A 12,483-nucleotide genomic window follows, 5' to 3' on the forward strand; every position below is an offset into this window, starting at 1 on the left:
CTTTACGCCCTTAGATACTTCTATACGCCCTTAGATACTCCTTTACTTCCTTAGATACTCCTTTATGCCCTTAGATACTCCTTTACGCCCTTAGATACTCCTTTACGCCCTTTGATACTCCTATACGCCCTTAGATACTCCTTTACGCCCTTAGATACTCCTTTACGCCCTCAGATACTCCTTTACGTCCTCAGATACTTCTATACCCCTTTAGATAGTCCTTTACGCCCTTAGATACTCCTTTACACCCTAAGATACTCCTTTACGCCCTTAGATACTCCTTTACACCCTAAGATACTCCTTTACGCCCTTAGATACTTCTATACGCCCTTAGATACTCCTTTACTTCCTTAGATACTCCTTTATGCCCTTAGATACTCCTTTACGCCCTTAGATACTCCTTTACGCCCTTTGATACTCCTTTACGCCCTCAGATACTCCTTTACGTCCTCAGATACTTCTATACCCCTTTAGATAGTCCTTTACGCCCTTAGATACTCCTTTACACCCTAAGATACTCCTTTACGCCCTTAGATACTCCTTTACACCCTAAGATACTCCTTTACGCCCTTAGATACTTTTATACGCCCTTAGATACTCCTTTACTTCCTTAGATACTCCTTTATGCCCTTAGATACTCCTTTACGCCCTTAGATACTCCTTTACGCCCTTTGATACTCCTATACGCCCTTAGATACTCCTTTACGTCCTCAGATACTTCTATACCCCTTTAGATAGTCCTTTACGCCCTTAGATACTCCTTTACACCCTAAGATACTCCTTTACGCCCTTAGATACTTCTATACGCCCTTAGATACTCCTTTACTTCCTTAGATACTCCTTTATGCCCTTAGATACTCCTTTACGTCCTTAGATACTCCTTTACGCCCTTTGATACTCCTATACGCCCTTAGATACTCCTTTACGCCCTTAGATACTCCTTTACGCCCTCAGATACTCCTTTACGTCCTCAGATACTTCTATACCCCTTTAGATAGTCCTTTACGCCCTTAGATACTCCTTTACACCCTAAGATACTCCTTTACGCCCTTAGATACTCCTTTACACCCTAAGATACTCCTTTACGCCCTTAGATACTTCTATACACCCTTAGATACTCCTTTACTTCCTTAGATACTCCTTTATGCCCTTAGATACTCCTTTACGCCCTTAGATACTCCTTTACGCCCTTTGATACTCCTTTACGCCCTCAGATACTCCTTTACGTCCTCAGATACTTCTATACCCCTTTAGATAGTCCTTTACGCCCTTAGATACTCCTTTACACCCTAAGATACTCCTTTACGCCCTTAGATACTCCTTTACACCCTAAGATACTCCTTACGCCCTTAGATACTTCTATACGCCCTTAGATACTCCTTTACTTCCTTAGATACTCCTTTATGCCCTTAGATACTCCTTTACGCCCTTAGATACTCCTTTACGCCCTTTGATACTCCTATACGCCCTTAGATAATCCTTTACGCCCTTAGATACTCCTTTATGCCCTTAGATACTTCTATACGCCCTTAGATAATCCTTTACTTCCTTAGATACTTCTATACGCCCTTAGATACTCCTTTACGCCCTTAGATACTCCTTTACTTCCTTAGATACTTCTATACGCCCTTAGATAATCCTTTACGCCCTTTGATACTTCTATACGCTCTTAGATACTCCTTTACCCCCTTAGATACTCCTTTATGCCCTTAGATACTTCTTTACGCCCTAAGATACTCCTTTATGCCCTTAGATACTCCTTTACGCCCTTAGATACTCCTTTATGCCCCTAGATACTTCTATACGCCCTTAGATACTCCTTTACGCCCTTAGATACTCCTTATTGCCCTTAGATACTCCTTTACGCCCTCAGATACTTCTATACGCCCTTAGATACTCCTATACACCCTTAGATACTTCTTTACGCCCTCAGATACTCCTTTATGCCCTTAGATACTTCTATACGCCCTTAGACACTCCTTTATGCCCTTAGATACTTCTATACGCCCTTAGATACTCCTTTACGGCCTTAGATACTCCTTTATGCCCTTAGATACTCCTTTACGGCCTTAGATACTCCTTTACGCCCTTAGATACTCCTTTATGCCCCTAGATACTTCTATACGCCCTTAGATACTCCTTTACGCCCTTAGATACTCCTTATTGCCCTTAGATACTCCTTTACGCCCTCAGATACTTCTATATGCCCTTAGATACTCCTATACACCCTTAGATACTTCTTTACGCCCTCAGATACTCCTTTATGCCCTTAGATACTTCTATACGCCCTTAGACACTCCTTTATGCCCTTAGATACTTCTATACGCCCTTAGATACTCCTTTACGGCCTTAGATACTCCTTTATGCCCTTAGATACTCCTTTACGGCCTTAGATACTCCTTTACGCCCTTAGATACTCCTTTATGCCCCTAGATACTTCTATACGCCCTTAGATACTCCTTTACGGCCTTAGATACTCCTTTATGCCCTTAGATACTCCTTTACGCCCTTAGATACGCCTTTATGCCCTAAGATGCTCCTTTGCGCCGCTAGAAATTCTTAGAAAATGATCACTGCCACTCGACCAATCAGCGCTCTCCATTTCAACCCCCTAAATCTCATAGTAATTAAGGTGTCAAGCGGCGAGGGCATTGAAAAATAGGGAATTAGTGGAGAATGTAGTTAGTAATATATTAGTAGTCATCTACTTAGTGATTAGTATTCCCTGAGTTGCACCTTAATTTTAATTGTTTTCCAGGAGGAAAACAATGAAAACAAAGTTGCAACTTAGGGAATACTAATCACTAAGTAGATGAATACTAATATATTACTAACTACAAACCTTACTGAAATGTCTGTTGGTAATGTTTCGAACCAAACGACACTCTGTTTTCACGATCTCCGACTTTCTTCTCCCTTTATTCGAATCAGCTCTCAATCTCTCTACAATCTGTCTTACAATCCCTCACGAGTTCACCCCGTGCCTGGTACAATGATACCCGATCCTATTACTAATTACATATTACATAATTGGTGATCATAAACTAATAATTTTAACAACTTCCGTTACACAGAAACGGAACTTCCGGAACAATGTCCCTGTTATTCAAAATCCTCCACTGCTTCACATCCTAGAAAAAAAAAGACAAAAATACAATGTCAGTTGTGTTTTACTAATATTGTGTTTTACAAATTCACGTTATATATTTCCAAATCATGGCTTTACAAAACAAAACTTTCATTTCAAGCGAGTTTGTCCTTCTACAAAGTTCATGTAGACTAATCTAAGACTAATCTAATTGTAATGACTTCAATCCGTCATCGATACCTTTTAACTCCACAACTTCTTTCGTCATGCTCGACCGGCTGCTTCGCTTTCTTTAATGTTTCGGCTTGTTCCTCTTCCATCATCTGCGATAAAGACAAAGCTCTATTTAACCCCCTTCTCAGTGTCAAATTTTTAAGCCACCAAATGTCATTGTTTTTGCAGAGTCAAACTAAAAGCACTTTCGTGGGGCCAAAAATACAAGGCGTCGACAACGGGAAAAAAATCCTAAAATAAGGCCACCATCTCTTGTAAGAGACCCATCCCCTTTCTTCGCAGAGCCCCGCCATATCAGTCAATCTTGTTTTAAAAACTGTCGTTTTTCTAGCTCGGTCGGTCCTTTCCTTATTAGGCACTACATACCATATTTGGGAGTCCCGCTCCAATCATTTTTTCGTTATTTTATCGCTCTAGAACTTTGTAAGTCGAGAGTTTCCACGTAAACTTGCAGGAATTCGTGTTTACTACGATTTTACTGGCAGCCATCTTGGAAATGGAGCCTAGCCCCTAACGTTCTAGAATATCACAGGTCTTCCGCGCGCCCGCCCCAGCCCTTTTTTAGACCATTTAGAAAAACGACAGCCATTGATTGATATGAATTCATTATAGCTTTTTCGGTACATTGAAGGTTGCAATAGAGCAACAACATATTTTGTCGGAGCATATTTTTCAAGCGCGCTCGTCTCCCATTACCACCTCTTCCCTTTAGATCCGTCACATTCTGTTCCCTTTATATATTTGCAATATAAAAAGGGAACAGAAAAAAATAAATTCCAATTTTATAAGCTTTCAACATCAGGAGGCACGGACGCAACCGCAGCCACAACCAATTACAGTGGCCCCATAGTAACAACGAGGGAAATTTTGAAAAGGGTAAAGGGGGATATCTATGGTGTTGGGGGAGGGAGTCTGAAGTTAGAGTGGGGATACTAGAAAAACCTTTTTGAAAGAATCTTTGTAAAATCTTAGGAGCGTTGTAGAAGTGGGAGGGGCAAGGGAAACATCACAAGGGGCGTCTTTTTTAAATTCTAGGTGTCCCAAGGCAGCTCCCCACCCCCAACCCCCTACCCTTTTAAACCTTTATTTTATATAAGCACTACTCTATTAGAGACCACGGCGACCCTGTGTTTCTGTAATCCGTGTTTATTGACGACTGTAATCTTAATGCTCCTGCTAGTTCCTAATATATAGGAACAAGCAGGAACATTAAGACTCCATCGTCCTACACCATCATTGTCTTTATTCATCAGCTGTCGTATTCATCATCTGCAGCAGTTCTTGGCTTAAAGTCTATCAATACCTTCTCTATCTACCAAATTTACCTATCAAGAAAGACACAATGGACGTGGCCATGGCGACAAAGGGAATTGCAAAAATGGCTCCACTATAATGTAAATATGCGCATGCATAAAGCAATGTGAATTGATGTAACCAAGGCAATAGAGCAAGGAAATCAAGTAGTAGTGCATTCTCTCGTATGATGCGTGGATGCTCCTTGAAAATATAATTTCACAACTATGTTTTTTATACATACCAATTTCTTATTTCTAGACATTATAGCGGTTTCAGATCACACGCGTCCAAAGCTGTGATTGGTCAGGAGCATATTGTGTGACAGCGCTCTTAAGCAAAAAAAGATTTTGTTTGACGGCGAAGGCCGCGTGTGATCTGAAACCGCTATAACAATAACGATGAGCTCCTTTGTTTCTAAAACAGAGGGGAGTACACTTCCCCTCTTCTACGCTAGGGCAGAACATAACTATATAACTTCCATTGACAGCGGAAGGGCTTTTAACCCCCACCACAAAACCATTTGAGCCATTTGGGTTATTCGAATCGTGATTGTATGGTTTGTGATCAGACCCTGCTATATACAAACGTTTCTATTGATAGTGTGTGAGAATAAGCAGGATCCTGAATGGCGATATGGCTGATATGGTGGGGCTCTGCGAAGAAAGGGGATGGGTCTCTTACCAGAGATGGTGGCCTTATTTTAGGATTTTTTCCCGTTGTCGGCGCCTTGTTGAGTACACTGACACAGGAAAGGCTGACAGTAAACAGAGGTTTTCGATAAAAGGCATCTGGGAAAACGGAATTTTAGATCCCTCTTTAGAACAACATAATAAAACAAGATGGGAAACATTTTTATGTGCTTACCTGTTCACTTTGGCGGCCATGTATAGATGCTTTCAAACCTGAAGAAAGAAAAAACACGACTAGCATAGCAAATAACTAAAGGGCAGTATTGTATTTTCTAGGCCTTTCCAGCAAGACATCAAACGAGGGTCCCACTGTTGGTAGTTAAAATATTTCTTAAGTGCACCAGTCCCTTAGATTCAACTGAGGAGTTCCAAATAAGAAATTTCAAAATCGCTCAAAATTGGTTTAAAGTTAGCCCCTGGTTCTCTTATCATGGTTAAAAAGTTTGAGTTACATACAATAAATATTTTTCGAGAAATTCCGAATTTACGATTTTGCCTATAAAATCGCCGATTTGGGGGCATTTTTCACCTTTCAAAAAAACCGCAAAATATTCTTTAAATATACGCGGAATTGAAAATAGCGATACAGATCCTTAGAAAGGAGTTGATAAGGTATAAATCGAGTGGTTTCTTTCCTTTTTCCGGCAAAAAAAAGTATATTTTATTGCTGTCTAAACATGTCAATAAAAAATGTCGACTTGAATAATAGCTTAAATTAGGGGCTTATAAAACCGATGGTACATGGATTTTCGCAGAAATTTTGCACTTTGAGCAAACATTGGTGTTATTTCTTTTGATTCAGCAAATAAAAAATTGGGGGAATCAAATTCCCAAATTATAATGAAGCCGAACGCAACCCCATGTCGAGCTCAAATAACACGCGATTTTCTTGACAGCCGTCTTTATTAGATACACATGCCTGTTTGTACAGGAGAAAAATCACAGAAAATAAACTCTACCCTTGCTGTATACTAATCTCAGTTGCTGTATAATTGTCTTGGTTCGTCCTTGGAAGTTACTGGAAGTCAATAAAGACATTACAATGAAAAATATTTGCTATTTTGTACAGACTTCAGTTCAGAACGCCTTCCGGAATGGCAAACTTTGAAGGATTTGTTTGGGTTTTAAAGTTTCTTTACGCTCAATTGAAGTAAAAGATATTCAAGCACGTCAGTTCTTACCTTCTGCCAAGAGGTTTCTAGGGAAAAGGCCGATTTGTAAGATTAATTTCAATGCAAAGGTCAAGTACTTGAACACGAGTCTGGTTTCAGATGACAACAACTTGATCAGCGGTCTGCCAGATGAAAATGCGCGACTTTCCACAGGTATCCTAATCCCGATAAGAACATACCGTTTTGAGTCCTAGTCTTTCTTTATTAGAAAATCATATTTAAAAAAAGGCGATATCATGTCTTGTTTGTCTATTTTCAAAAACATCTGATGATTTGGTAAAGAACTTAGGCGTAAGAGTAAAAATTGTATACGTTACGTTTATCTGCATATTAGTTGTGTGCGCATGAGCACTGCTTGATTACTGCAGACATTTTTTTCAATAATGGGAGCGGGTCTTTGTAAAATGAAGACAGGACCTACACGGACCAGACCTCGGCGGACCGGGTTATTTTTATTTTATTTTATTTTATTTTTTAATACACAAACATATGTGAAGAAACCGTTTAGCTACTTAGTAATCCACACCACCCTATTTACCATCTTCCATAAGTCACCCCTTACTCAATTACTATTTTTACCTTTTGTTAGTTAATCATCAATGAACTTTGTACATATACTAGCTGTAACATGCCATTGTAACTCATTTATAACCTGAAGCTGAAGAAGGCAGGTATTGGTCAGCCGAAATATCGTTCTAAAAACATAAATCTGCGTTGTTGTCGACTTTTTCTTTTAAAGGTTTTACATTTTGCGTGGGAGTCCCTAGGGTAAGTGTGCCGTTGTTGCTGGTCGCCGGTGGGACAGAGTTTCTTTTTCATTACGGACTTGCTCCAGGTGACTGAAGTAGTTTGAAAAAACGGTAGCTGGAAAATCGGCAACTACCGTGAGAATAGTGACTTTAAATGGGCTGCTTCGCTACTTTGTAGCAAGAGAAAACAAATATCACTCTGTCCAACCACTGAGCTGTCAGTTAACTCATTGTAAAATGTTGATTGCCGTTAGAACAGTAACCCTCTATGGGCTACTTCCCTTCTGCACAAGCACAATCGTAGATTGCCGTGAGAACATTAACTCGTTATTGGCCTACTTTGCTTGATATAACAAGAACAACAACTGTGCAATGCCAACAAGACTGCCTGGAAAAGGGTTACAAAATCAGTTGGAGCTTGCGACAGATTGAATGAACATGTCTATGATTCCGATACAGACGACGATCTACTCCCCGTGTTTGAGGGGTAAAATAATACTTTCGCTAAACGAAAGATATAATGCTGATTGACATTGTTTTAATGCGAGGGATGTTTTAGCCTGTGAGCTAGTCTGTACTTTTGCGCAATGTCCGTAATGAAAAAGAAATCTCCGTCGCATATCCCCCCCCCCCCCCCCCCCCCCACATACACACACACACCCACACCCACACAAACATCGGAACACACATAAACTAATATAAGGAAAACAGAGGTGCGCGATAAATAAGTCGAGTCTACGAAACGGGAAGTTGAGTTGAAATAGGGACTCCCCAAAATATGCCCAGGGGGGGGGGGGGGGGGGGGATGCAGGGGGTGCGCCCACAACGGCCGAAAGTCCACTTTCGGTTCCCAATTGACGTGCTATTTGTGGACGAAACTATAAAGCATAAGCTAGATAACCGTGGTACGTAGCCAAATCCGACAATAAAAATCCCGTGAAGATACTGCAAAGGCATAAAAAAAATCCCTCTTTGTTCTTTCGGGGGTAGTCAGATTTTTATTAGAGAACTCATTTCACTCGTCGTCGCTTTACTCGTCCCCTCTCAGAACAGCCGAATTCCGAGCTACGAACAAGCAACCATTGCCTGGGCTACCTGTGATTACATTTTGCGTTTCAAGAGTCACCTACGCGCGCGCTTAACAAATACTCCGGTCGTTAAATCATGATTCACTTACCAGCTCTAGTAAGAAGAAGTTCAAACTCAGTTTAAAGTTTAAGAACGCACTTTGAATTGCTCGAGCAATCGACACTAGGGCCACAAGGACCACCCACGCAAACAGCGTAATCACAGGTAGTCATGATGAAGAAAAATATCAAGCATCATCCGATTTACAATTTTATGATTGCCTGATTTTATTTTAAGCAGCCTCATGTAATCTTTTTGTGTTGCCCTAAAGCCTTTTGTGGCTAACGGAGGTGTTACTGTAACAGGATGCCGCTTTGAGGGAGTGTGACAATTCTTTCAGCTTATGCCCTTATGTCAACGAAGCATGTTTGCTTGTGGTATTTGTGTTTTATTCTTCGATTGGTGTTTCCTACGGTATCTTTTTAACATAATTTTGGCATCATTAATATGTTTTTTTATAGAATGAAGAACATAAAATAAGAAACAATCTAGAATAAAAACTGCAAGCCGAGTAGTTGAACTATTCTTTATATCGGGTTTCCTTTGCAAATTCACGCATTCTCATCTGGTAGACCGCTGATCAGTTGTCATCTGAAACCAGACTCGTGTTCAAGTACTTGACCTTTCATTGAAATTAATCTTACAAATCGGCTTTTCCCCCAGAAACCTCTTGGCAGAAGGTAAGAACTGACGTGTTTGAATATCTTTTACTTCAATTGAGCGTAAAGAAACTTTAGAACCCAAACAAATCCTTCAAAGTCTGCCATTCCGGCAGGTATTCTGAACTGGTCTGTACAAAATAGCAAATATTTTTCATTGTAATGTCTTTATTGACTTCCAGTAACTTCAAAGGATGAACCAAGACAATTATACAGCATCTGAGATTAGTATACAGTAAGGGTAGAGTTTATTATCTGTGGTTTGTCTCCTGTACAAACAGGTATGTGTATCTAATAAAGACGGCTGTCAAGAAAATCGCGTGTTATTTGAGCTCGACATGGTGTTGCGTTCGGCTTCATTATAATTCGGGAATTTGATTCCCCCAATTTTTTATTTGCTGAATCGAAAGAAATAACACCAATGTTTGCTTAAAGTGCAAAATCTCTGCGAAAATCCATGTACCATCGGTTTTATAAGCCCCAAATTTAAGCTATTATTCAAGTCGACATTTTTTATTGACATGTTTAGACAGCAATAAAATATACTTTTTTTGCCGGAAAAAGTAAAGAAACCACTCAATTTATAACTTATCAACTCCTTTCTAAGGATCTTTATCGCTATTTTCAATTCCGCGTATATTTAAAGAATATTTTGCGGTTTTTTTGAAAGGTGAAAAATGCCCCCAAATCGGCGATTTTATAGGCAAAATCGTAAATTCGGAATTTCTCGAAAAATATTTATTGTATGTAACTCAAACTTTTTAAACATGATAAGAGAACCAGGGGCTAACTTTAAACCAATTTTGAGCGATTTGAAATTTCTTATTTGGAACTCAAGGGACTGGTGCACTTAATATTTAAGATGTCATCCTTACCGGACTCAATAATTCGAACTGCTCTGTTGTTCCTACATTTTTTAAGAGCATCAATAATTTCATTGATAGTAACTCCCATCTTGTCCATGTCTCGTAAAAGTACTTCAGAGTTACGATGAAAACTTTCTTGGCTACTGATTTCTTGCACTCTTTTTGCTGTGTAATAAGGCTTGCAATCTTCTGAGCAAATCACCTAGAATAAGCACAGTACTTTCCATATGTCTTTTGTAAATACAAACAAGTTTGGTTCAGTGGTTTATATCTATGATAAGATTTTAATAGGCCCTTCTCTTGTCTCCCCCCAGACACACACAAAATCCATGCAAGGAGTTAATCCAAACGAAGGGGGTTACTTATGAGTTTGTGGAATGTTGTCAATAAAATTGCCTTAAAACTTAGAACATGCCTTGTTGCTGTCAAATTCATGTGTAATACACGATTTGAGGGGATTTTCTCGACGGGGTTTTTTACTTCTCTCCCAAAACACTTCACAAAACATTGGCAACATTTCACACAAAAACGCTTTGCGCGTCCCCTTTTAGAACAGCCGAGTTCCGAGCTACGAACAAGCATCGATTGTCTGGGCTACCTGTGGGTAGGCACATATAGTCATACCTCTGCAGCGAGTTGTTTCCAGCCGTCGTCCACTTCAAGATTTTTCACTAGTTCTGTGTAGACTTTAAAAGGAAGATCCATAATGCCTTTTTCTTCCTCTGGAGGTTTGATCGTACCCATCATAAAGGAAAACCTGCAAAACAATAAAAAAATCACTGATCTGGTGAAACCCTACCTGGTGGATTTTTTTTTTTGCCTCCATGTACCTTTGAATTTTTAGATCCTTCATGGCACAATTTTACCCTGACATGGTGGGAATTTTTCCTCGAACGAAAAAAGACATAAATAATAACAGAGAGGAGTTTATTGCACGGATATTTGGTCTCCAGGTGATGAGCAGAATTCAAAATCTATTTTGATGACCGTTTTAGTGTGCACAAGTTTGAGGGAATGGAGCGGGAGATACAGTATTCTCTTTTCCCGTTTTTTTTTTTTTTTGCCACAGGAAACCAAATCCTTTTTTTTTCTTTTTTCTGCTCTTTAAGATGCCGGCGGAGAAGACTAAGCAAAATTATGTTTTTTTTCCGTAGATCGAAAGTGAAATTGCTTATCTCAGCAAATATTTGTTTTATGATGTCATTTCTATCTCGAATGTCCTATCTAGTTACATCACAAACAAACAGAACAAAAATTATGTTATTTGACCGAAGATCGAAAGTGAAATTGCTTATCTCAGCAAATATTTGTTTTATGATGTCATTTCTATCTCGAATGTCCTATCTAGTTACATCACAAACAAACAGAACAAAAATTATGTTATTTGACCGTAAATCGAAAATTGAAATTGCTTATCTAAGCAAATACTTGTTTTATGTGTCATTTCGATTTAGAATGTTCTATCTAATTACATAAGCTTTAAACTTCACTTTATTTATTGCGTGACCTATTTGTTACAATGTATTCGTGCGCATATGTGATTTCAATTTCGAGCGTTCTAATTGAAGCTTTATAATCGCCTTATTTTACAGTTGCTTTTATGGAGTAATATCAACCCTTTCTGTTCTCTGTGTCCAGCTCTAGGCTATTGAATTATATAAAGATAGAATTCATAAACACCCAGTGCCGTCTATGTGCACTCTGTTCTTTCGAAAACACACTTTATTATCATGCTAAACTTTAGGATGGTCATTTAGAGATCAATATACTCATACATCAGGTTTTCAAGGAAACGCTAAAGTGGAATAAACTTACCTTATGTTTGAAGTCTTGAATCTTGTCTGCCTTGTCTTGCTGTGTCTTAATGAGGCCTTCATTCGGCTTAATTATACACGTCACCGAAGGGGAATCCCCGTGTAAAGGGCTCAGCGCGAGATACCATTGGTTGACCTTGGAAATTACATCATGTTCATTTTTACTTAATGACTAAAGTAAAAATCCGCAAACTGAAAACCTGTTAGCCTAGAATTGTCTTTATTTATACCACCAAAAAGGTAAAAAGATATTAGCCCAATAGAGAGAAAACAGGTTGTTATTTTCTTATCTTCATAATATAGTGATACAAAGCTGCAAGAATCTTATTTGTAGAAGTAGGAATTTGTCATTTAAATACAAGAGAACACATTGAGCCCCCCTTCCCAAACACGTTAAATGGCATATTTCGTCGTTTGAATATGTTTTGATGCCAAAAATCTATCCTTTTTAAAAGTTGCCGGGAAAGATTATCTGTTTCTTTTATATAATTTCTAGGGGAGCTGTCATTATATCGCGATGAACTCATCAGAAAATTGCGCGTATTTTCAAGCGTATTTTTGAACCTCACAAAAGTCAAACCAAGCTTAAACTCAAGTATATTAAGGCCTGGGTAGTTTGCTCTTAGCATCGAATATAGCTTTTTGCCTTAAACTTTGTTAACATCGCCTTGAATTCATTCTTTTTAGCAAGATGATTAAAGTCGACGGCCTTAACATTTTCGTATTGTTTTCTTGCTGGTGATGACGTCACATAATAGATCACGTGACAAAATTTTTTTTGCCTTTCC

At 39.0% G+C, this 12,483-nt stretch overlaps 1 protein-coding gene across 2 annotated transcripts; it reads right to left on the reverse strand.

Moving 5' to 3' along the window:
* Positions 1-2,889: 2,889 nt before the first annotated feature.
* LOC5520920 lies at positions 2,890-11,797 on the reverse strand. Of its 2 annotated transcripts, none has more exons than XM_048728792.1 (6): positions 11,697-11,797; positions 10,506-10,638; positions 9,891-10,083; positions 5,483-5,520; positions 3,329-3,411; positions 2,890-3,131 (listed from the first exon to the last, which is right to left on the reverse strand). In XM_048728792.1, exons 1-6 carry the CDS (start codon positions 11,756-11,758, stop codon positions 3,125-3,127), a joined length of 516 nt encoding a protein of 171 aa, XP_048584749.1. In that variant the 5' UTR covers positions 11,759-11,797; the 3' UTR covers positions 2,890-3,124. The 2 variants fall into 2 exon arrangements, with proteins under 2 accessions (XP_048584749.1, XP_048584750.1); XM_048728793.1 differs by lacking the exon at positions 11,697-11,797 and adding an exon at positions 10,712-11,667.
* Positions 11,798-12,483: the final 686 nt, after the last annotated feature.

This window comes from Nematostella vectensis, chromosome 6 (assembly GCF_932526225.1).
Source record: "Nematostella vectensis chromosome 6, jaNemVect1.1, whole genome shotgun sequence".
In the NCBI taxonomy this organism is placed as follows: domain Eukaryota; kingdom Metazoa; phylum Cnidaria; class Anthozoa; order Actiniaria; family Edwardsiidae; genus Nematostella; species Nematostella vectensis.